We start from the raw sequence: 26,606 nt of genomic DNA, 5'->3' as shown, positions 1-26,606 counted from the left end.
GTGTATGCAAACTTCTGACTTCAACTGTATATTTTGACACTTGATATAAATGCGACGAGACATAAATAAATACAAGTTCAACTAAATCTGGAGCACATGGGGCACGTGACACGAGAGAGCGCTGTTTTCATAACAGCTGTGTGCGACCGCTCAGACATCTCTGAGTCACTGACAAGTCTGTTCCAAAAATACCCTGCTAGATGTATTTGCCACAGGCACAGCCAGCAGCTCTCCCGTACAGTATCAGACACTCTGAACAGAAACACAATGCTTGATGACGAGTAAAATACATTTTGGTACCTTCAAAAATAAGGACATTTTGGAACCTTAAATACACACTCAGTTGAAGAATACTCTATGCTACTATTCACTTTTGATATGAAATATTTATTTTCAAATTGAGGATCTTATGAGGTCAATCGATTAAGAATCCCATCATGAGAATATTTCAGAATTAACCGGACACTTTCCTCCCAACCATAAATTCTGTGTTTTATGGGATAAATTAATAGCATGGTGAAAAACAAGAAACCATCATCAAATAACAATATAAAAAGGGTATTATAATTTTTACAAAGATTACAGCAGGTGGCCATTACACAAAAAAGTACACAATTTTGACATCTAAGTGCACTTATGGACTTCAAACTGCATAAATATATACGTATGTTTCCTTTTGATGCAATCTATACAATGTGAATATGACATTTCCAAAAGCAGGATAGTATTTCTGAGATGACATTGACATTGATCTGATGCCCAATGATAGACCAATATACTTTATTATCTAATTGTGACCAATTATGTCTGCTCTCATATCATGATTCTGAAATCCTATATCACTTGCTAGTAGCTTATGGTGTCCCTGTCTTAATGCTACTTCCACAGGAGTCCTGAGCTTTTTGGAAGAAGCTTGTGTGGATCTACTCTGACAAAATAAGTTCCTGACTTCATTAACAAGTGTTCTTTACTTGGTAGTGTGAAAATTAATGGGTAAAAAGCATATCAACAACTGGGTCATTCTGATTTTCTGTGAGACAAAATACCTGGAAACCAAGCTTATCTTGGAGAAAGGTAAAGGCATCAAAGATTTGTTGCCTGACATAGCTTTATTCGCTAGACATTTCTACTGCTTCGTCATGCCTGAGCCTTTGACGTTGAGATCGTCAATGTGTATTTTCCTTCCTTCAGGTTTCGGGTTTCGTTTGTCCCTAAGGGGGAAAATGACAAAGCAGACATAAATCATTCATCGATCCACCTTAATTAAAATAAACTGTTGATCAACCATAGTATAATACTTGACATTCCAATCATAACCTAAATTCAAAGTGATGTAGAATCCAGAAATGGTTTGTTTGGGCTTACGGCCACTCCTCCTTGAGCGGAACTGTCATTATATGACCTATGACACATGATGACTGACCTCCGTCCCTGGTCGGGGCCGGTGGCGGCGGTGAGGGCTGCCCGGTGCACTGCCCTGGGCTTGGGGGCCTCCAGACGGGACATGGGGACAAATGGTCGGAATTTAGACACCTCTTGCTGCCACTCTTTGTCAAAGGACTGCGCCTCGGCTATGAGGATAAAGGGCAGAGGTCAGGGATTAGGGGTTAGGAACCGTTTATGTATCACTCTGATGAGCCTGGCGAGGAGCAGTTTCTTGGAATCTGAATACCTTATTTCTTCTGAAATAGGAACATAACTGTGGTCTATGGAATGTCTCAGACTTCAAACCCCAAACAGAGCTGGGAGAGGAGAGTCCTCTGATATAATTTACTATGTCTTTGTTTATGACTATTCATCGAACACAGATTATAGCCTACATGCCTTAAAAGAATGATCAAAGCATCAGAAAAAAAACACTTAATACATTTTTGGTAACACTTTACTTAAAGACTGCAAGTATGATAATGTGTTATTACTTGATATAAGCATTTATGCTACTTTAATGTTTTATTATAATGCTTATAATATGTTATGTCTCTTTATTTTCAACTCAAGTAAGGATCATTATGAGATGATAATAAGACATAATAACATTCTTACAACATCTTTACAATTCATTATAACCACATCATAATGCATATTATCTGCAGGGTTAAAGTAAAGTGTTACCCTTTGTTTTTGTTGGTGGGGATGCTGGCTCCCTTACACTACAACTGACTTACATTCATCCAGATTCTGGAAGTCCTGGTTGAGCTCCCGTTCCCCTGTCTTCTTGTTGTGTTTTTTCTCCAGCACGTGTCCCCGGTCCTGGATATGGTGTCCAATGGACATCTTCTCCAGGCCACTCTCTGAGTCCTTCAGGGACTGCCGAGTCTCCTTAATCTAGACACGGGGACAGCCAATCAGAATGAGTTACCAAAGAGGCAACGGCCAATAAGGACTGAGAAAGCAAGCATCAGAAATTCTTACTGTGTCAGACAGTTGGCCAGATGTTATTTTTGTGTAAATGCTTAAAAAGGAACTGAAACCAAAAGGCCTAACTTTATATGAACAGTTTTATTTCCAAAATGCATCAGAAATTATTGCTTATGTGTGCATACAATGTGTGTGTACAATATTATACAGATTTTTTATTAATAGATTTTAGATGTGTATGAGAAAAATCTCAATCACATTATGACACCTGCACTTTCCATGACATAGACTGATCAGGTGAAAGCTATGATCCCGTATTGATGTCACGTGTTAAATCCACTTCAATCATTGTAGATGAAGGGGAGGAGACAAGAAGAATGACTTTCAAGAATGACTCAAGCCTTGAGACATGGATTGTCTATGTGTGCCATTCAGAGGGTGAATGGGCAAGACTTAAAAAGATTTAAGTGCCTTTGAATGGGGTATGGCAGTAGGGGCCAGGTGCACCAGTTTGAGTGTGTCAAGAACTGCAACGCTGCTGGGTTTTTCATGCTCAACAGTATTACATATTAGGAAGAGGTTCTTAATGGTTTTGTACACTCAGCTGGAATGGAATGTTCATATCCTGTATATTTGACTGTGATATGTGGTTGTCTCACCTAACTATCTTAAGATGAATGCACTTACTTTTAAGTTGCTCTGGATGACAGCATCTGTTAAATGACTAAAATGTAAATGTTTTACATAAAGATCTCATACTACTATATTTAATTGTTTGTAAAAATATGAATGTCACAAATTTCAAAGGTGTACAGTTCTTTATAAAAAAACATTTGTTACATTTGACTGTGTAAAGTCTAGCAGTACTACTTATTTCACTGAGAGATATTTAGCAATTTGCAAAATAAATTCTCTGAAATGAAACCATCAAGTGCTAGATTTTAAACAAATACATGTCTGTTATTGAACAACCCCATTGCCATGGTTAGATAGTGAAAAAATACTTTCTTTTAAACAATATAAGCTAATTTACCAACATTTCTGAAAATGGATACAGTGTATAGTGTTTTGGAATAAAACTCTTCATATAAGCTCTTGCAGTTCTCGTAAATGACCTCTCCCTTAGTGTTCAGTGCAGTATCAGCTTGGAGAGACCTCCCCCAGCCTCTCAGCATTATCTCTGGCCATACTTGAGTGTACGTACCCCGCCGGGAGCACGCCGTGTCTGGGAGGAGGCCTGGAACACTTTGGGGGGTTCGTCTCCAACCTTGGAGTAGGTCATCACTGAGGAGGAGCTGAATGAGTGGGCGGTGGGGTTGGCGTTCAGGTCTGTGGACAGGTTCTCCTGGAAAACAACACACACACACAGATTGAGGTGAGTATAAAGCCATGCAGAACACACATGCTAAAACAATGAGGAACAAAGTCTGTCATAGAAATAAAATTAATTAATTAATACTATGCCCCTTCTAGTAATTCTATTTGTATGGGCTGTGTGGGGTATTAGAAGAGACAACGTGACTTACAAAGTTTCTGTGCATGTTCCCCATCCTGTTCCTCACGCCGAACATCATGCTGTCCAACATACTGAAAGGGTTCCTCGACTCCATGTCCTGCAGAGAGAACAAGAACAATGGGCCATTCAGAACTAACTTTATGGTCCATACCACCATTACAACAGACATATACTATACGAAACCTCCATCCATCCATAAGTTGAGTTTTCACTTATTTTCCCATTGACATCAAGGCATGACTGGGTGAAAGCTTGACTTAAGCTAAAGTAAGGATTCACCCCATGCTGCACTAGCATATCAATCATATCATAATCTAGATTGTTGAAATCCATGGAGAAATCCTTGGAGAAATGTAGGCTAACTGTATTGGAAATCTTTAAAAGATCAATTTTTCAGAGATACACGAAACTCAAAATTCTCCCCGTTTACTTCCCATTGACATGTTGTCACTTCAGTGGACAGATATGTTTAAGTAACATGCATTAGTTGGGCATTTGCAACCTTTGTGATGTGGAAAAAAACATCACAATAGCAAAAACCACACTGATACTTAACATAGCTTTAGGCTGCGTCCTTAAGGGCACCCTATCCCCTTTACAGTGCAGAACTTTTTACCAGGGTCAATAGGGCTTTAAATCAACATCCCGTGCAAGTCCATGTCTAAATAGAGCTCTTTGACTGTTTTACAAGAGTCGACCCAACCACATGATCCACTCTCTTGTAGTGGAGTGGAAGTTCCAGTAACTAACCACAGGTCTCCTAGGACGGTCAGATAGAGTGCTAGGCTGAGCCACTATGGGTACCAGCCAGCCAGCCAGCAGAGTTGATCTGGTCCGCTGTGGGTGCCAGTTGGCTGGGGTAATATTCGACCCAACACTCGAGGGGAGGGGTCAACCAGCTCGTAAAACAACCAGGCCACTGATACTGATCGCATGCAAACATACACACGTAGCTTAGTAAGCCTACACATACACTTGATATGGGGTGAACACATGCATACTCTCACATCTAACCAATTTGACATGGCACTGTGAATGTGGCCTTTTGTTCAGATTCACAATCAAACAGATATGGTATTATGGTAAATTTCAAGTTTCAAACTGGCTGTGTGTGTATCTATAAAGGCAGTGTAAGTGAGGGGGGTTAGTACGTGCCAATGGTTAGTTTGGGAATGAAACAAGGAATCGTGCTGCATCATAGCATTTGAGCAGTCTGCTGTACTAACCGTGCTATCAATACTGCCGAAAGGTGAAAGCGACTGGCTCATCCCCTGAAAAGCGGTACAATACAGAATGAACACACAAGCACACAAAGAAGCCCGAGAAAGCACAACGCATCACTGAGGCAGGCAGGCTCAAAATAGTGTCCGTCCTTACAAATGTATTCAGTTTGTTCTCAGTATGTAGTCTATAGACTCTTTAGCTTTCTTCTCTCGTTATATTACACTTTGAATCTGAACCTGTACCCTTCCCACATTTCCACAGGGCCTTGAACCTGCTGAATGTACAAATTAGGAGAAAGACTCTTTCAGTCCTAGCCGCTGCTCCCGACTCTCTACCCCAGGGTGTTTATAACCCCTGGATGCCTGGGCAGGCATCCCAAACACCCCAACCCAGGCAAGGGGCACCGTATGTGGACACAGACACCAGAGAGGGAGAGACGTTGGGCTAAAGGCTGGATCTCAGCCTGGAGAGTGTTGAGAGAGCTCTGCTCTCCGTGTAATTGGGACCTGTTGCCATGGATTACAGGGGGTTTAACACCGAAAACAGATCCTCGTTCTGAGAAACCCTGCAAGGACCCAATGGGCGGGCGGGGGGAGAAGTGTCTGGGTCTATCTCGGCTGCTCGCTCAGCTCTTTCCAAAGGTCACGGTGATGTAAAACGCTCCTCGCTGCCCCTGACAGGCGTGTATGTAGCACGACAGGCAATTATATCTCTGAATGGCATCTATGAACAAATAAATGCCCATTACACTCCTGTGGCGGGCATATTTTTAGAAGGCCGCAGAGGTTGAGAGTGCAAAATGTCATGGACTCGGAGGGGCTTTAGCACATTATTTTGGGGATGGTTGTGCTACTGCTCGATTATTTGAGCTCATGGTCTCTTTTTCCCCCTCCCAGCCTGTCATGGCATCGCATCTTACACTATTCCCCCCTCTCGCTGTTCAAAGGGAAGCTATGAGTCACACTGATGCCAGGGCTTTTATTTCAGCTCTCAGTGATGGGAGGGATAAGCGAGCTGGGAAGGCATGGGTTCTAGGAACTGTTAGTGACCACTGGGGAGGCTAAAGATGCCACCCCCCAAAAATTAAAACTGGTCAGCAGATTAATGATACAGAGAGCAGGTCTAACTTTACTGACAATGTGGCCATTTCCTTTTATAATCAAAACACATAAATAAAGTGAACTCAAATGAAACAAACTGAATTCAATGTATTTTTATGAAAGGTGATATTAAGTAAGCAAGTAGTTGAGTATGATGGAAAGGAAGGAAATGTGATGTCCCAAACAGCCTTTGAGAGGGAAGACGGAACATATTCACAGGATGGGGGGATCGAATGCTCAGCAAACCGCCAAGAGAAACAGTAGCTTTCCTTCAACGATGCCGTGAATGTGTGTGTTGCGTGTGTTTGCGTGCGTGAATGCATCCGTGCATGTGCTGATGTCTGTGTGTGTGTGTGTGTGTGTGTGTATGTATGTGTGTGTGCTCGTGTACGCATGTATCTGATACAGGGGGCGGATTCTCTAAAGCATGCGTGATACTTGAGAACAGTAGGGGAGCCAAAATATCTGTCATAGTTGATAAGCCTTCTGCAGTGGGTGCCAGAGCACACTTGTCAAGCAGATGGAAGCGCAAATGTAACTACACAAAACACAGCACCCACAACCATATCCACCCAGGGCCGGATTAAGGCAGGCTATTACCGGGGCTGTTGCCCCTGGGCCTAGGCCCATGGGGGCCCAAGAAGAAGCAAATGTAAAAAAAATAATAATATTATATACACTACCGGTCAAAAGCTTGGGGTCACTTGGAAATGTCCTTGTTTTTGAAAGAAAAGCACATTTTTTGTCCATTAAAATAACAGAAATACAGTGTAGACATTGTTAATGTTGTAAATGACTATTGTAGCTGGAAACGGCTGATTTCTAATAGAATACTAATAGCGTACAGAGGCCCAATATTAGCAACCATCACTCCTGTGTTCAAATGGCACGTTGTGTTAGCGAATCCAAGTTTATAATTTAAAAAGGCTAATTGGTCATTAGAAAACCCTTTCGCAATTATGTTAGCACAGCTGAAAATTGTTGTTCTGATTAAAGAAGCAATACAACTGGCCTTCTTTAGACTAGTTGACTATCTGGAGCATCAGCATTTGTGGGTTCGATTACAGGCTCAAAATGGCCAGAAACAAATAACTTTCTCCTGAAACTCAGTCTATTCTTGTTCTGAGAAATGAAGGCTATTCCATGTGAGAAATTGCCAAGAAACTGAAGATCTCGTACAACGCTGGCTCTAACCAGAATAGAAAGAGGAGTGGGAGGCCCCGGTGCACAACTGAGCAAGATGACAAGAACAATAGAGTGTCTAGTTTGAGAAACAGACATCTCACAAGTCCTCAACTGGCAGCTTAATTAAATAGTACCCGCAAAACACCAGTCTCAACGTCAACAGCGAAGAGGCGACTCCGGGATGCTGGCCTTCTAGGCAGAGTTCCTCTGTCCAGTGTGTGTTCTTTTGCCCATCTTAACCTTTTCTTCTTATTGGCCAGTCTTATTGGCCAGTCAACAGGACAATGACCCAACACATCTCCAGGCTGTGTAAGGGCTATTTGACCAAGAAGGAGAGTGATGGAGTGCTGCATCAGATGACCTGGCCTCACCAATCACCCGACCTGGAAAAGTAGCCAACAAGTGCTCGGCATATGTGGGAACTCCTTCAAGACTATTGGAAAAGCATTTCAGGTGAAGCTGGTTGAGAAAATGCCAAGAGTGTGCAAAGCTGTCAAAGGCAAAGGGTGGCTACTTTGAAGAATCTCTTCAAATCTCTTTGTTTAACACTTTTTTGGTTACTACATGATTCCATATGTGTTATTTTATAGTTTGATGTCTTCACTATTATTCTACAATGCAGAAAATTGGAAAATAAATAAAAACCCTTGAATGAATAGCTGTGTCCAAACTTTTGACTGATACTGTATATATATTTTTTTACTGCAACTGCCAACCACGGGAGGACTTCGGAGCCCGCTCTCAATGAATGTAAACAGCCTGCTCATCATCAGATGGGGGGAGTAGAGGAGGTAGGGGGCCCACATAGGTAACTGGGGGGGGGGGGGTCCTGCCTTGATTTGGTTAATGATTAATAAAAAATAAACGGCTTATTAAATAAATGTGACTGATCTTTTATGTGAGTCAGAGGACCAAGGGTAAAAATAAATTACATTTAGAAAATAAATTATAATAATTTGTACCAAACCACAGGAGCCCACTCTCACGCCAGAGAGCATAATTTAGCCACAGAGGATCAAGCTTATAAAAAAATAACTATGGATTAAGTTTTATCACAAGCGCATACAGGTATCTGCCAAAATAAAGGAAACACCAACATAAAGTGTCTTAAAAGGGTGTTGGGCGAAAACGAGCTGCCAGAAAAGCTCCAATGCGCCTTGGCATAGATTCTGTAAGTGGACCTAAAATGTGCCAGGAAAATGCACCCACTATAACATATACTTTGTATCCCTCATTTACTCAAGTATTTCCTTTATTTTGGCAGTTACAGGTATGCCAACAGTCGGGAAGACTGCAGTTTGGGCAGCATGCGTGACAAATATACAGCTTGTTATGTTGTGGCTATAGACATATGGTCATCCATAAAAAGGTTTTGTAACCTCTTACCCTGGCAATTTGACTGTTAAACTCATCGGTACACTAGCAATGGATGCCAGTCGTATTTTAATGGGAATGGTCATTTATGGATTATATTTCCATGCTGTCGCTTTGCCTTTTGCAGATTTTAAAATACAACCAGGGGAAAAACGTACAGTTTAGAAAGCAAATGCCTACTGCTGAAAAAAGACTAATCTGTCTGTAGAATCAATAGAAGAAAAAAACAAATAAAACAAAGCAAAGCCCTATGATTTCCTAATCCGGCCCTGCATCTACCAGTAGCTTTTCAAAGATCCCTACAACAGCCCGCTGCTACAGAACTAGCCACCGCTGTGCACAGTGCACCACAGGCACACACACACTATCTTACTAATGACAGCTTCAACTGTGCGCTAGCTAGCTACAGTAGCGCTCTTTAAAGCTCTCTAAAACAGTGGCTGCGTCCCAAATAGCACCCTATCCTAATCTAGTGCTTATGACCTATGTGGTGCACTACTTTATGGAATAGCGTGCCATTGGGGAAGCACTCTCAACGAGAGGCCACTTGGCGTCCTTGCCTCTGTGAGGAGAGAGAGAGAGAGAGAGAGAGAGAGAGAGAGAGAGAGAGAGAGAGAGAGAGAGAGAGAGAGAGCAAGAGGAGAGAAATAATATTAAGGAACAGGATCGCGAGCAGCGAGACAGCGCTGAGGCTGGCATCCGTTGAAAGTAATTACCAGGGATAAATATACTGGGCACACGGGGAGGGGTGCAGGATTAGCTAGGGACACAGGGACTAAGTTTAGCACCTCAGGTCTTCTAGAGCAGGGCAGCTGCCCGGTCATCATGAGACCTTCATACTGGGAGAGAGAAGGTATCTTCAGGGGGAAATTGGAGGAAAGGCCCATTAGACCGATCTGGGTCATGTTCATTAGAAACAAAACAGAAGAAAAGGGACTGAAAAAGGGAGAGACAACTTGGACTCCTTTTTGGAATCTGTTGCAAAACGTTTTAAAACAGTTTCATGTCCTAATGAATATGACCATTAGACTAGTAGTGGCCAATCCTCAAAAATGGCTTGAGATTTTGAGCAGTGGCGGTCGGTGCCGTTTGAGGTTGCAAAGGGAGGTTATATTACTGGAAACATTCTAAGTCTATCAGTAAACTACCAGACTTTTGGTATCTTTCAAGGATTTTATGTAATATATCACAAGACATCTTGTGGCCCTTTTGGGTACTTCAGATTTTAACAGGTGTCTGTAATTATCTCTGGCCCTCTCTCTGGTCTTGTGACTGAAAATAATTAAATAAGATGATTTTCAAATAAAAAAAGAGAATCACAAAGCTGTTAACATTATCCTTAATATGAACCATCAACTTAGTGAATACCATTGGTGTTTCATGAGGGTTTCAGCAAAATATACTTTGTATTTGTTTTACACAGTTTATTTTATTTTACTATGTCAGCATGCATTAATTTTGTTTTCAATGGGAAAAAAGTCATTATTGGAAGAGTTGCAGAGTTAATTTAAAATAATGCCATTGTTGATGAGATGCTTTTTTCCTTAATTAGGCTATTTTCTCTTGAACCATATGGTCTATCTACTAGAAACTCATGGACAATACTGAAGATTCCGGTAACTTTGGTAAACTATGGGTAGCTTTGCAACCCTAGTGCCGTTTAAGATTAGGGAGGACAATTTTTTCTTTACGAGCATGGCCTTATTTCTATTACAGCATAATGAATGACTGTCATTCATATTCCATTCACCCAACTCAATGTAACGTCGATAGGTTTAGGCTAGTAGCCTACTACATGATACTCGAATTTGCCCTACACCCATCATGAGGTTGCTACAACCTAGCCTAAAAAGGTTTATAACATCAAGGTGACAGACACATTCAATACCACCATACATATTTTTGCCTCCATCTAGATGATTTGGGGCGTGTAATCATTAGTCCAAACAGTTGCACTCTCTATAACCACTGTGATTATTATTTGACCCGGCTGGTCATCTATGAATGTTTGAACATCTTGAAGAACGATCTGGCCTTAATGACCATGTACTCTTATAATCTTCACCCGGCACAGCTAGAAGAGGACTGGCCACCCCTCAGAGCCTGTTTCCTCTAGGTTTCTTCCTAGATTCCAGACTTTCTAGGGAGTTTTTCCTAGCCACCATGTGCTTCTACATCTGCATTGCTTGCTCTCTGTGGGGTTAAGGCTCGGTTTCTGTAGAAGCACTTTGTGACAACTGCTGATGTAAAGAGGTCTTTATAAATACAATTGATTGATTGAACCGTTATGCAACTAAAACAGGAGTTTATATTAGACAAATTTAGGTAGTTCCCTCCCTGTTTCTTTCCGCTTGAGACACATTTTGCAACAGAATCGGCCAAATGAATACACCTCTGATTAACCGCACACACAGTTCACTTTCATAACAGCATCATCACTTTGCTAGTTCTATAATGTTTTCTCGCATCTACACGCTCTCCTCTTCTCACCTTTTCCCTTCGCTTGTGGACTCCAGTGCGCAACACAACAGCTGTCTGTGACAAGGCGCAAAAACCTCTCCAAGCCAAACCATCATACTATAACCGCTAAACACCACAAAGCCTACTTCGTTGTCACCATATTAATGTTATGGTCAACGAACTAGAACTAACACATTAGTAAACCCCAAACCAATAAATATGTACAATCAGGCAGTAGTGTACAGCAAGTTACAATTTAGCAGTTACAATGGCGGGCCCCGTTGGCAATACATCAATAAAACCGAACGCTTACCTTGACTTGGAAGAGTTGCAGTGTTGAATAGCCTTAGCCAGCTAGGTAACATAAATTGCATTCCTCTCTGTTTTTGTTTGAGTTAGGCTGTTGAGTAGGCTAAGTAAGTGAAAGGTAAACTAAGAAGAAAAAAGTACAATGAAATACAGCTAGCACTCTCTCTCTGTTGCTTCTCTCTCTCATTTTTTAAAGAAATTCATTTGTACAAAACTGTTCAACTTTCTGTTGTCTTTCTCACTCTTTGAGTCAACTGCTCACCACACTTTATGCACTGCAGTGCTAGCTAACTGTAGCTTATGCTTTCATGACTAGATTTGTTCTCTGATCCTTTGATTGGATGGACAACATGTCGGTTCATACTACAAGAGCTCTGATAGGTTGGAGAACAACCTCCGAAAGTCATCATAATTACTAAGTCTATGGAAGGGGTGAGAACCATGAGCCTCCTAGGTTTTGTATTGAAGTCAATGAACCCAGAGGAGGACAGAAAATAGCTGTGGATTAAATAGAGATTTTTTTTTGTCACTGCCCTACACACAATAACCCATAATGTGAAAGTGGAATAATGTTTTTCAAAATAAGTTTAGGAGTAAACATTTTCTTAACAAGTCACATAATAAGTTGCATGGAACCTGTGTTCAATAATAGTGTTTAACATGATTCTTCAATGACTACCTCAAAGACCAGGAAGGTTTTCCAATGCCTCGCAAAGAAGTGCACCTATTGGTAGATGGGTAAAAATGTAAAAAGCCGACATTAAATATCCCTTTGAGCATGGCGAAGTTATTAATTACACTTTGGATGGTGTATCAATGCAGAAAAATTAATCCATGCTTTTGTCACTTCTAGGTTAGACTACTGCAATGCTCTACTTTCCGGCTACCCGGATAAAGCACTAAATAAACTTCAGTTAGTGCTAAATACGGCTGCTAGAATCCTGACTAGAACCAAACAATTTGATCATATTACTCCAGTGCTAGCCTCCCTACACTGGCTTCCTGTCAAGGCAAGTGCTGATTTCAAGGTTTTACTGCTAACCTACAAAGCATTACATGGGCTTGCTCCTACCCATCTCTCTGATTTGGTCCTGCCGTACATACCTACACGTACGCTACGGTCACAAGACGCAGGCCTCCTAATTGTCCCTAGAATTTCTAAGCAAACAGCTGGAGGCAGGGCTTTCTCCTATAGAGCTCCATTTTTATGGAATGGTCTGCCTACCCATGTGAGAGACGCAAACTCGGTCTCAACCTTTAAGTCTTTACTGAAGACTCATTTCTTCAGTGGGTCATATGATTGAGTATAGTCTGGCCCAGGAGTGTGAAGGTGAACGGAAAGGCTCTGGAGCAACGAACCGCCCTTACGGTCTCTGCCTGGCCAGTTCCCCTCTTTCCACTGGGATTCTCTGCCTCTAACCCTATTACAGGGGCTGAGTCACTGGCTTTACTAGGGCTCTTTCATACCGTCCCTAGGAGGGGTGCGTCACTTGAGTGGGTTGAGTCACTGATGTGATCTTCCTGTCTGGGTTGGCGCCCCCCCTTGGGTTGTGCCGTGGCGGAGATCTTTGTGGGCTATACTCGGCTTTGTCTCAGGATGGTAAGTTGGTGGTTGAAGATATCCCTCTAGTGGTGTGGGGGCTGTGCTTTGGAAAAGTGGGTGGGGTTATATCCTTCCTGTTTGGCCCTGTCCGGGGGTATCATCGGATGGGGCCACAGTGTCTCCTGACCGCTCCTGTCTCAGCCTCCAGTATTTATGCTGCAGTAGTTTGTGTCGGGGGGCTAGGGTCAGTTTGTTATATCTGGAGTACTTCTCCTGTTCTATCCGGGGGCCTGTGTGAATTTATGTATGCTCTCTCTAATTCTCTCTTTCTTTCTCTCTCTCGGAGGACCTGAGAGCCCTAGGACCATGCCTCAGGACTACCTGACATGATGACTCCTTGCTGTCCCCAGGCCACCTGGCCGTGCTGCTGCTCCAGTTTCAACTGTTCTGCCTGTGATTATTATTATTTGACCATGCTGGTCATTTATGAACATTTGAACATCTTGGCCATGTTCTGTCATAATCTCCACCCGGCACAGCCAGAAGAGGACTGGCCACCCCACATAGCCTGGTTCCTCTCTAGGTTTCTTCCTAGGGTTTGGCTTTTCTAGGGAGTTTTTCCTAGCCACCGTGCTTCTACACCTGCATTGCTTGCTGTTTGGGGTTTTAGGCTGGGCTTCTGTACAGCACTTTGAGATATCAGATGTTGTACGAAGGGCTATATAAATAAATTTGATATCAAGACACCCAGTCACGACAAAGACACATTCATCCTAACTCAGTTGCCAGAGAGGAAGGAAACCGCTAAGAGATTTTACCATTAGGCCAACGACATTAAAACAGTTACATGGTTGAATGGCTGTGATAGGAGAAAACTGTTTTTCCAAAACATGCATTCTGTTTGCAACAAGGCACTAAAGTAATACTGCAAAAAATGTGGCAAAGCAATTAACTTTTTGTCCTGAATACAAATAATAGTTTGGGGCAAATCCAACACAACTCATTACTGAGTGCTACTTTCCATTTTTTCAAGCATGGTGGTGGCTGCATCATGTTATGGGTATGCTTGTAATCGTTAAGGATCTGGGGAGTTTTTCAGGATAAAAAATAAACGTAATGGAGCTAAGCACAGGGAAAATCCTAGAGGAAAACCTGGTTCAGTCTGCTTTCCACCAGACACTGGGAGATGAAGTCACCTTTCAGCAGGACAATAACCTAAAACACAAGGCCAAATCTACACTGGAGTTGCTTACCAAGAAGACAGTGAATGTTCCTGAGAGGCAGAGTTACAGTTTTGACTTAAATCTGCTTGAAAATCTATGGCATGAAAGCATCAGAGCGATCAAAACAGCACCCCTCTGTCTCTCTACGTGTAGGCCATCTATCTGATGCGGTCTTGTCCAAACGAGTATGACATTGTTTGCTGCCCGTAGCATTGAAGGCAAAGGAAGTCAGAGAGCATTTGGCCTCCCTTGATTTAAAAAAAAGTATACAAAAATGTGCCAATCAGCGGTGCGCTAAACTGAGCGAGCTCAACTGTGAATGGTCCTGGTGCACCAAAAAAAAAAGAGTCAAGGGAAGCCAGCTTGGATTTGGCGTCACGACTATCAAATCCCATTGAGAGCATATGTCATTAACAGAAAAAGTTGAATTGCTGCATCTCGTTGTGTTGTTGTCCTCCGGAGGCTAGCTAGCTAGCTAAAATGGTCCCTTTCCTAAATTAGCCATGGATGGAGATAGGGATTTGGACTTGTGGTTTTACTTAAATTCTCCGTACTGGTCAATGATTATAACGGCGATTCTGATCCACCCATTAATTCATTCATTGTTGTGCCCCTGGCCTGAGAGGATGGAAGTTCAATATGTAACTAGATGTAGAAGGCTAATTTTAACTAGCTAACCATGAATGGAAGTTAGGCTAGTGAGCAAGCATTTTAGCCAGGTAGCCTAGGACAACAGAAAATAAAAGTGTACTGAGTGACAGGCCGTTTCGTCAACATGAAAGAGAGGAGAATGGCATTGGCCTTTCTCTCCAAGCAGGGTGAGTCAACATGTTTTTCTACTTGCACGAATGCGCGCACACACATGCTCACACACGCAACCACATCATAATTAGCTTAAGTTGGACTAAATTGTTTTTGGTATCTTTTAATTGTCACTGTATTAGACTAAGCAGAGGTGATTTAATCATGTTTAAGTTGAAATGGTGCTGGAATAGTGGAGGCAGTATTCTTTGCGACTTGTCTTAACTCTCTGTGGTTCCAAATCAATAGTTGTTTAGTCATTGGAAACATTAACTTGCTTGACCATGCTGTAGATCATGTAACTGTCTGTTACTGTACATGCAATATGCTTTGTGAACTTCACTGGACAGAGGTTGCTATCCGGTTTTGTTATAAATCAAAGGTATGGTTGAATTGATTCTGCCACTGTCTTGGCCTTTAGGCCTACGTATATTTTACAGTCGCAAGCCATATGAATTAACAGGTTATAGAGCAAACACAATTATCACAACACATAGGTTGTACTATGGTTCCTTTGGGGGGGGGGGGGGGGGGGGGGTATCAACTTGCTTGACCATGCTATAGGTCATATAAGTGTCTGTTAATGTACATGCAATATGCTTTGTGGACTTCACTGCTATCCGATTTTGTGCAAACAATGCAATTATCAGAACACATAGGTTGTAATATGGCGTAGGGGGCTTGGCAATTACGTTAGCTCCAACAACCTGACACTCATTGACAAGAAATGCCATCAACAGTGGGCCTTTGCATTTCATAGGAATTGCAGCTCACCAATGTCAATGCCATCCTGAAATGCCCAGTCTGCCATGGAGTTTCCATACATGTTGACATGGTGACATTATGGGGTATGGGGAGGATGTAACCACATATGATGACAAGCTCATAAGGCAGGTGTTCACCACATTGAACCAACACAACCTGACACTCACTGACACATATGGTAGGATTTGCACCTCTTCAATGTCAATGCCATCCTGAATCTCACAGAACTGTTCACGATAGCTCCACTCCACCATCACTCCCCCCTCTGGCAGTTACTACAGACAGAGACACCATGGAATTGTACTGCCACATGTCAGTAGGCCATTCAACAGCCAAAATGCCACCTGAAAAGAGCTGGTGTGTAATGCCATCAATACACTACATGACCAAAAGTATGTGGACACCGGCTCGGCGAACATCTCATTCCAAATTCACGGGCATTAATATGGAGTTGGTCCCACCTTTACTGCTATAACAGCCACTTTTCTGGACAGGCTTTCCACTAGATGTTGGAACATTGCTGCGGGGACTTGCTTCCATTCAGCCACAACAGCATTAGTGAGGTTGGGCAATTAGGCCTGGCTCGTAGTCGGCGTTCCAATTCATCCCAAAGGTGTTCGATGGGGTTGTGGTCAGGGCTTTGTGCAGGCCAGTGAAGTTCTTCCACACCAATCTCCTCAAACCATTTCTGTATGGACCTGGCTTTGTGCATAGGGGCATTGTCATGCTGAAACAGGAAAGGGCCCCAAACTGTTGTCACAAAGTTGGAAGAACAGAATCGTCTAGAATGTCATTGTATGCCCTTTGCATTAAGGTGTCCATTCACTGGACCTAAGGGGTCAAGGCCAAACCATGAAAAAAGCCCCAGACCAATATATATCCTCCACCAAACTTTACAGTTGGCACTATCCATTGGGGCAGGTAGCGTTCTCCTGTTCGTCGGTAGCTTCATGAAATAGGTTTCCATGGCCGAGCAGCCACAAACAAGCCTAAGATCACCATGTGCAATGCCAAGCTTGGGCTAGAATGATGTAAAGCTCACCGCCATTGGACTCTGGAGCAGTGGAAACACGTTTTCTGGTGTGTAGAATCACGCTTGACCATCTGTCAGCCCAACGAACAAATCTGTGTTTGGCAGATGCCAGGAGAACGCTACCTGCCCCAATGCATAGTGCATGAGGGTTGTACACAATTATGAAAACATCTAATCTAATTCCGATGTCGGAGCCCACTTGCTTTCCTTAGAGCAGATTACACTAGCCATAACATCAAAAAACATGTGTAACTGTATGTATTTGTGTCCGGTAAGGATGATACAGAACTGAATGAGAGTACATTTGACATGGAAAATGATAATTGAATCAGCTAGCAAAAAGTAAAGCTTACATTAATCATAAATAGTTATAGTTTACATTTCTGCCTATTGTATCACTGTGTTTACAGGTCTATATTTCCAGGATGCATTATGATATCCTAATGCTGTTTGTTTGTGTACGTAGGGCAGACAACTGACTACTTGTATTCCACATTTTTGCAATATCAGAGCTTGCACTATTGGGTTACATGACCCTGTGGCCCACCCCCCTCCAGCCAGGCATTATTCTGTGCTTTTTGAGTTTAGGGGGTGTATCAACATTTCTAACCACTTTTGCAGAAAAATATTTTTACACAACCATCCATTTCATTAATGGGAGACATTAGGGATTTTTAAAAACATGGTTGTGTTTTCTTCTACCTAGGGTAGAGTTATAAAACATTTTTTGGGGGGGCCTTCCCATTAGCCTACATTGTATATTTGCCTTCTGATAGAAAATGTATCTAACTGCATTGCAAAGCTGAGCAAATAGACTCGTGTTTAACTGTCATGAAACTGTCATTCAGGTGTGGAACAGGACTGTTCTTAACTTGTCAATCATGCATTAATGTCAATGGATGAATTGCATGAAAACGTTATGTACGAGGATATCAAGTCAGGATTCAAGCCTACCTGAAAACATAACTATATTGTGATAAACTCATAACCAATGTCATGAGAAACGTGAACAGTTTGTTCTTTCAGATTTGCTACATTTGACCACGGGCCAAACAGCTATGAAACCAAACATGTCTGTTTTGTCTTTTCAACAGCTCGGGGCATTGGTGTGTTTGAGTGAGAAAGCAGTGTGTCAGTGGAACAATGCTCTAAATATACCCTCCTCGGGCCAAAGATAGCTGTCCAGAAAGGTGAGGGGGTTGTTCTTCTACAACCCACCAGTGCCCCAGCAGAGCAGCAGCAGAGGTTCAATAAGCAGTACAGCATCGCTGGCCTGACCCGGCAGCAGGGGGGATCCGGTTACACGTCCATGGCCATTTTCCATCACGACCCCAGTCAACCTAAGCCCTTTTCTTTCTTATCTCTTTCGGCTGGCCAGCGTTCATGTTTGTTTGAATGCTGACCGCTGAAATGACAGGGGGGGGTGAGTTGTGGTGCAGGTGTTTAGGTTCTTTCACTCACTGACACAGATGAAGAGGACAGTATGAATGTCAGTACAAGGAACTGACCAACCCCTGGGACAGGAATATGATTCCACACCTTCACCGTCACGTATACTCCCTCTCTGGCCTCTAGGTCACCAGACTGCTGATTATTACACACACCTGTCACCATTCGTCACGCGCACCAGCGCTTATTGACACTCACCTGGACTCCATCAACTCCTTGCTTACCTGCTTTTATTCATGTCACTCCCTTTGGTTTCTTCCCCAGGCGTTATTGTTTCTGTTTCATGTCGGGGCGCTGTTCGTGTTTCTTGTTTATGTTAGATTATTTGTGAAATGTATTCACTCCCTGAACTTGCTTCCCGACTCTCAGTGTACATCGTTACATTCAACAAGAGAGTACGAGTGAATTAGGAGAATCTACAATGCACTGGGAGTTATGGTTGCCAGTTTGTTTCTCAAGCCAAGAGAACATAGCCTGGTCCCAGATTTGTTTGTGCAGACAAATGTTTGGATTGACATGATAGAACAAACATGTCTGGTAGCAGTTGAAGGAGAAAAAATCCAAAGGGAAATGCTCTCCAAGTGAGAAGACCATCTTAAGGATAGGGTATGAACTAGAGGCACTGAGGCAATCACCTGTTTGAGATTCAAACCAACAACCCTCTCCTGACCTGACATATCCTGGTTAGGATCTGTATGTGTTTAGTCGATATCAATACTCCAAGGCTACTCGAGTCATGCTAATTGAGCGCTTTACAAATTAAATATTATTGTGTGCTATGGTGACCAAACCTGGGTCACCATAGCAACACATTAGCCCTAGTCACCCTACCCCAGTCAGTGAGTCACAGTCAGAGCATCGGTCCTCACCCTGTGGTCCTCCTGTAGCGCCATGTTAGTGTTGGGTTGGCCCCCAGCTACGCGGCCCCTGTCACATCCGCCTGTCAGACTGGGCATGAAGTCCCGACCGAAGGGCTCTGATAAACTCCGCATCATCTGTTGAACATGTGTGTTGTGTGCCTGGAATGGATCCCTGTGGAGAAGAGGAGGAAGAAGAAGAAGAGATTTAATCAGCCTCAATGTTCCCAGGGACTCTGAATTCTGTGCAGAATTGGTGACTGTGCTGATGAGTGAAAAACAAATGGTCATACCTTGATGAGCTGTACTTTGAAGAATCTCAAATATATTTAAAATATATTTTGATTTGTTTAACACTTTTTTGGTTACGACATGATTCCATATGTGTTATTTCATAGTTTTGATATCTTCACTCTTATTCTACAATGTAGAGAATAGTAGAAATAAAGAAAAACCCTTGAATGAGTAGGTGTGTCCAAACTTTTGACCTGTACTGTATATATAGATTTTAGTCATAACAAGAAATAGTCATAACAAGAACACGCAACCGGGCATTGCGAGGGAAGGGCTGGTTTGTGGACTGAAGATGGGGCGATGGGGGTCGTACGGTAACGTTTATCTGATTTTAGACCAGGCCTAAGATACACACAAAAGGATGTGGACACCCCTTCATACTAGTGGATTCAGCTAATTCAGCCACACCCGTTTATGACAGGTGTATAAAATCAACCACACATCCATGCAATTTCCATAGACAAACATTGGCAGTAGAATACCCGTACTGAAGAGCTCAGTGATTTTCAACATGGCACCATCATAGGATGCCACCTTTCCAACAAGTCAGTTCATCACATTTCTGCTCTGCTAGAGCTTCCCCGGTCAACTGTAAGTGCTGTTATTGTCTAGGAGGAACAACGGCTTAGCCGCGGACTGAATATACTCTCCTGCAACCCACCTCACCCAATGTGGTACGGATCTGCTATTTTTATACTTTAGAACCGGAACCCCCATCAGAAGCTAGCCAGCTAACTAGCTACTAGTAGTCAGTTAGCCACTCTTAGCGGCCTTCACCGTTAACTCGGACACCAGCCATCCTCAGCTCGGTCAATACCTGCCAATCTGCACAGCTCGAGATCAACCCAGAGCATATTTTTTTCTCTACCACATCTCTGGATTCCTACCGCAAGCTCTGGACCATTACACCAGATCATCTTAGCTAGCTAGCTGTTATCCGAGTGGCTACTCCTGGCTAGCGCCTCTGTACCGAAGCTAGCACCAGTTAGCCTTGAGCTAGACCCATCTCCCAGTTAGCCGAAGAGGTCTACCAGCTAATTCTTGGGCTACAATACCTCTTTTGCCAATTGGCCTGGACCCTTTATTGCCGACACAGAGCTCCGCCAATCCATCACGACTGGTCTGCCGACGTAATCGTCCGAGTTGGTTTCAACAGGCTTTTCCGTTGCGACGTCGCCCGAATACCCATCTGCTGGCCACGGCCCGCTAGCTCCAGCTCGCCTAGCGTAGTAGCAACTACCGAACAGCTCCCTGACTCACCCATTGCTGCTCATTGGACCCTATGATCACTCCGCTACACATGCCTCTCCCTAATGTCAATATGCCTACAGGATAATTATTATTGTTTTATTTCACTGTAGAGCCCCCAGCCCCGCCCTAAATGCCTTAGTTAGCTCTTTTGTCGCACCCTCCAAACATGCGGAGACCTCACCTGGCTTAACTGGTGCCTCCAGAGATACAACCGCTCTCATCGTCACTCAATGCCCTAGGTTTACCTCCACTGTACTCACATCCTACCATACCCTTGTCTGTACATTATGCCCTGAATCTATTCTAACACGCCAAGAAATCTGTTCCTTTTATTCTCTGTCCCCAACGCACTAGACAACCAGTTGTTATAGCCTTTAGCTGTACCCTTATTCTACTCCTCCTCTGTTCCTCTGGTGGTGTAGAGGTCAACCCAGGCTCTGTAGCCTCCAGCACCACAACCATTCCCAAGGCGCTCTCATTTGTTGACTTCTGTAAAAGCATTGGTTTCATGCATGTTAACATCAGAAGCCTCCTCCCTAAGTTTGTTTTATTCACTGCTTTAGCACACTCCGCTAACCCTGATGTCCTAGCCATGTCTGAATCCTGGTTTAGGAAGGCCACCAAAAATTCAGAAATTTCCATCCCCAACTACAACATTTTCCGACAAGTTATAACTGCCAAAGGGGGCGGAGATGCAGTCTACTGCAGATATAGTCTACAGAGTTCTGTCATACTATCCAGGTCTGCCCAAATAATTTGAGCTTCTACTTTTAAAAATCCACCTTTACAGAAATAAGTCTCTCACCATTGCCGCTTGATATAGACCCCCCTCAGCCCCCAGCTGTGCCCTGGACACCATATATGAATTGATTGCCCCCCATCTATCTTCAGAGTTCGTACTGTTAGGTAACCTAAACTAGGATATGTTTAACACCCTGGCCGTCCTACAATCTAAGCTAGATGCCCTCAATCTCACACAAATGATCAAGGAACCTACCAGGTACAACCCTAAATCCGTAACCATGGGCACCCTCATAGAAATCATCCTGACCAACTTGCCCTCTAAATACACCTCTGCTATCTTCAACCAGGATCTCAGCGATCACTGCCTCATTGCCTGCATCCGTCGTGGGTCCACTGTCAAACAACCACCCCTCATCACTGTCAAACTCTCCCTTAAACACGTCAGCAAGCAGGCCTTTCTAATTGACCTGGCCCAGGTCATCTACAAGTCCATGCTAGGTAAAGCTCCGCCTTATCTCAGCTCACTGGTCACGATGGCAACACCCATCCGTAGCACGCGCTCCAGCAGGTGTATCTCACTGATCATCCCTAAAGCCAACACCTCATTTGGCCGCCTTTCGTTCCAGTACTCTGCTGCCTGTGACTGGAACGAATTGCAAAAATCGCTGAAGTTGGAGACTTTTATCTCCCTCACCAACTTCAAACATCAGCTATCTGAGCAGCTAACCGATCACTGCAGCTGTACATAGTCTATTGGTAAATAGCCCACCCTTTTTCACCTACCTCATCCCCATACTGTTTTTATTTATTTACTTTTCTGCTCTTTTGCACACCAATATCTCTACCTGTACATGACCATCTGATCATTCATCACTCCAGTGTTAATCTGCAAAATTGTAATTATTTGCCTACCTCATGCCTTTTGCACACATTGTATATAGACTCCCCCTTTGTTTTCTACTTTGTTATTGACTTGTTAATTGTTTACTCCATGTGTAACTCTTTGTTGTCTGCTCACACTGCTATGCTTTATCTTGGCCAGGTCGCAGTTGCAAATGAGAACTTGTTCTCAACTAGCCTACCTGGTTAAATAAAGGTGAAATAAAAAATTTAAATAAAAGTATCCTGGAAGGAAATTGACCTCATCTCGTTAGTAGAGGATGCGTGGTAGCTCTTTAAAAGAGCTTTCGTCACCATCCTAAATAAGCATGCCCCATTCAAAAATGTAGAACGAAGAACAGATATACCCCTTGGTTCACTCCAGACTTGACTGCCCTTGACCAGCACAAAAACATCCTGTGGCATACTGCATTAGCATCGAATAGCCCCCGCGATATGCAACTTTCCAGGAAGTCAGGAACCAATATACACAGTCAGTTAGGAAAGCTAAGGCTAGCTTTTTCAAACAGAAATGTGCATCCTGTAGCACTAATTCCAAAACATTTTGGGACACTGTAAAGTCCATGGAGAATAAGAGCACCTCCTCCCAGCAGCCCACTGCACTGAGGCTAGGAAACACGGTCACCACCAATAAATCTACGATAATCGATCATTTCAATAAGCATTTTTCTAAGGCTGGCCATGCTTTCCACCGGCTACCCCTACCCCAGCCAAAAGTTCTGCACCCCCCGCAGAAACTTGCCCAAGCCAACCCCCCCTCCCCACACTTCTCCTTCACCCAAATCCAGACAGCTGATGTTCTGAAAGAGCTGCAAAATCTGGATACCTACAAATCAGCTGGGCTAGACAATCTGGACCCTCTCTTTCTAAAATTATCTGCCGAAATTGCAACCCCTATTACTAGCCTGTTGTAACCTCTCTTTCTTATCGTCTGAGATCCCCAAAGATTGGAAACCTGCCGTGGTCATCCCCCTCTTCAAAGGGGGAGACACTATACCCAAACTATTATAGACCTATATCCATCCCGCCCTGCCTTTCTAAAATCTTTGAAAGTCAAGTTAACAAACAGATCACCAACCATTTCGAATCCCACCGTAATTTCTCCACAATGCAATCTGGTTTCAAAGCTGGTCATGGGTGCACCTCAGCCACGCTCAAGGTCCTAAACGATATCATAACCGCCATCGATAAAAGACAGTACTGTATAGCCGTCTTCATTGACCTGGCCGAGGCTTTTGACTCTGTCAATCACCCCATTCTTATCGGCAGACTCAACAGCCTTGGTTTCTCAAATGACTGCCTCGCCTGGTACACCAACTACTTCTCAGATAGAGTTCAGTGTGTCAAATCAGAGGGCCTGTTGTCCGGACCACTGGCAGTCTCTATGGGGGTGGCACAGAGTTCAATTCTCGGGCCGACTCTTTTCTCTGTATAGATCAATGATGTCACTCTTGCTGCTGGTGATTCTCTAAACCACCTCTACACAGACGAAACCCTTCTGTATACATCTGGCCCTTCTTTGGACACTGTGTTAACAAACCTTCAAATGAGCTTCAATGACATACAACAATTATTTCGTGGCCTCCAACTGCTTTTAAATGCTAGTAAAACTAAATGCATGCACTTCAACCGATTGCTTCCCGCACCCACCCACCCGACTAGCATCACTACTCTGGACGGTTCTGACTTAGAATATGTGGACAACTACAAATACCTAGGTGTCTGGATAGACTGTAAACTCTCCTTCCAGACTCACGTTAAGCATCTCCAATCCAAAATTAAATCTAGAATTGACTTCCTATTTCGCAACAAAGCATCCTTCACTCATGCTGCCAAACATACCCTCATAAAACTGACTATCCTACCGATCCTTGACTTCGGCGATGTCATTGACAAAATAGCCTACTCAGCTAATTGGATGCAGTCTATCACAGTGCCATCTGTTTTGTCACCAAAGCCCCATATACTACTCACCACTGTGACCTGTATGCTCTCGTTGGCTGGCCCTCGCTTCATATTTGTTGCCAAACCCACTGGCTCCAGGTCATCTACAAGTCTTTGCTAGGTAAAACCCAGCCTTATCTCAGCTTACTGGTCACCATAGCAACACCTACCCATAGCATGCGCTCCAGCAGGTATATTTCACTGGTCATCCCCAAAGCCAACACTTTCTTTGGCCTCTTTTCCTTTCAGTTCTCTGCTGCCATTGACTGGAACAAACTGCAAAAATCACTGAAGCTGGAAACTAATGTCTCTCGCCTCAACTTTTGGCATCGGCTGTCAGAGCAGCTTACCGATCACTATACCTGTACACAGCCCATCTGTAAATATCACACCCAACTACCTCATCCCCATATTGTTATTTATTGTTTTGCTCTTTTGCATCCCAGTATCTCTACTTGCACATCATCATCTGCACATCTATCACTCCAGTGTTAATGCTAAATTGTAATTATTTTGCCTCCATGGCCTATTTATTGCCTTACCTCCCTAATCTTACTACATTTGCACACATTGTACATAGACCTTTTCTATTGTGTTATTGACTGTATGTTTGTTTATCCCATGTGTAACTCTGTGTTGTTGTTTTTGTCACACTGCTTTGCTTTATCTTGGTCAGGTCGCAGTTGTATATGAGAACTTGTTCTCAACTGGCCTACCTGGTTAAATAAAGATGAAATAAAATATATTTAAAAAAAGTGGTAGGTCACATAAGCTAACAGAATGGGAACGCTGAGTGCTGAAGCGTGTAGGGCATAAAAATAGTCCTCAGTTGCAAAACTCACGACTGAGTTGCAAACTGCCTCTGGAAGCAACAAGAACTGTTTGTCGGGAGCTTCATGAAATGTGTTTCCATAGCCAAGGAGCCGCACATAAGCCTAAGATCACCATGCCCAATATCAAGCGTCGGCTGGAGTGGTGGAAAGCACGCCACCTTTGGACTCTGGAGCAGTGGAAATGCGTTCTCTGGAGTGATGAATCACTAGTCACCACAAACAAATTGGGATTTAGCGGATGCCAGGAAAACGCTACCTGCCCCAATACGTAATGCCAACTGTAAAATTGGGTGGAATAGGAATAATGGTTTAGGGCTGTTTTTATGGTTCGAGCTAGGCCCCTTAGTTCCAGTGAAGGGCAATCTTAAATGGTACAGCATACAATGACATTATAGACAATTATGTGCATCCAACTTTGTGGCAAGTTTGGGGAAGGTCCTTTCCTGTTTCTGCATGACAATGCCCCAATGCTCAAAGCGAGGTCCATACCGAAATGGTTTGTCGAGATCGGGAATTGGAATTGGAACGCAGACTACGAGCTAGGCCCAACATTGACCTCACTAATGCTCTTGTGGCTGAATGGAAGCATATCCCTGCAGCAATGTTCCAACATTTAGTGGAAAGCCTTCCAAGAAGAGTGGAGGCTGTTATAGCAGCAAAGGTGGGACCAACTCCATATTAATGACCATGATTTTGGAATGAGATGTTCGTTGAGCAGGTGTCCACATACTTTTAGCCATATAGTGTATGACAAGGGTCTAAGCTAGGTGATTAATAGATATTACATTCTCAAAGTTTTCCTGTGGAATGGCTACACTTACTCAAAGCATATATTCACTAATGAAAAACATGAACAAATATTTTGCTGACACCAGTAACTCTATTCCTTGAGTAGTAAGTACTATGCTATTACTGTAGCCTACATGTCAACCAGTAGCTATTGACACATCAAACATGGATTTCAGTGTGCGTTAGTTGTCATTTAAATTTAGTAATATCTCAAATCAAAGTTGGGCAGGTGTTTAAACAGGTGCAGCAAAATGCTTATGTTACTAGCTCCAACAGTGCAGTAGAATGTCTAGCAAATTCAACACAAATACACAAATATGAAAAAATTTAAACAACAAATCAAGAAATGACAGAACGAGTCCAATTAACAATCCAGGGGTAGACATATTAGTGAGCAGCGTCAAAATCCAGAATATAAATATAGACACTGACAGTATATAATCGAATTAATGAGTGGCAGAATACAATATCTATACTACTTACGACAAGAAAGGGTCCTCGTCAAATTCCCTGAGAAGACTGTTAAACATTTCCACGGGTGTTGGAGAAGAAAAGTGAAGTATGAAATATCGATTTTCTGTTTCGCGCTATGAAGCGGCGTCTACTACCCAGTGTACAACTGCCAAGCGCGCACGGTGCCAATGAAGTTACTAT

General features: G+C 43.1%; 1 protein-coding gene across 2 annotated transcripts; it reads right to left on the bottom strand.

Annotated features, from left to right (window-relative positions):
• Nucleotides 1-366: 366 nt before the first annotated feature.
• On the bottom strand, nucleotides 367-26,606 carry LOC109905368 (myeloid leukemia factor 1-like). Of its 2 annotated transcripts, XM_020502693.2 has the most exons (8): nucleotides 26,436-26,595; nucleotides 19,210-19,372; nucleotides 5,101-5,145; nucleotides 3,885-3,971; nucleotides 3,563-3,703; nucleotides 2,166-2,325; nucleotides 1,424-1,571; nucleotides 367-1,211 (listed from the first exon to the last, which is right to left on the bottom strand). In XM_020502693.2, the coding sequence occupies exons 1-8, from the start codon at nucleotides 26,480-26,482 to the stop codon at nucleotides 1,127-1,129; spliced, it is 876 nt and encodes a 291-aa protein (XP_020358282.1). In that variant the 5' UTR covers nucleotides 26,483-26,595; the 3' UTR covers nucleotides 367-1,126. The 2 variants fall into 2 exon arrangements, with proteins under 2 accessions (XP_020358282.1, XP_020358283.1); XM_020502694.2 differs by lacking the exon at nucleotides 5,101-5,145 and having other exon boundaries at nucleotides 599-1,211; nucleotides 26,436-26,606.

The sequence above is a fragment of the Oncorhynchus kisutch genome, linkage group LG15 (genome assembly GCF_002021735.2).
Source record: "Oncorhynchus kisutch isolate 150728-3 linkage group LG15, Okis_V2, whole genome shotgun sequence".
Taxonomy (NCBI): Eukaryota; Metazoa; Chordata; class Actinopteri; order Salmoniformes; family Salmonidae; genus Oncorhynchus; species Oncorhynchus kisutch.
Note: the sequence above shows the minus strand (reverse complement) of the source record. Positions and strands in the feature narration are given on the sequence as shown.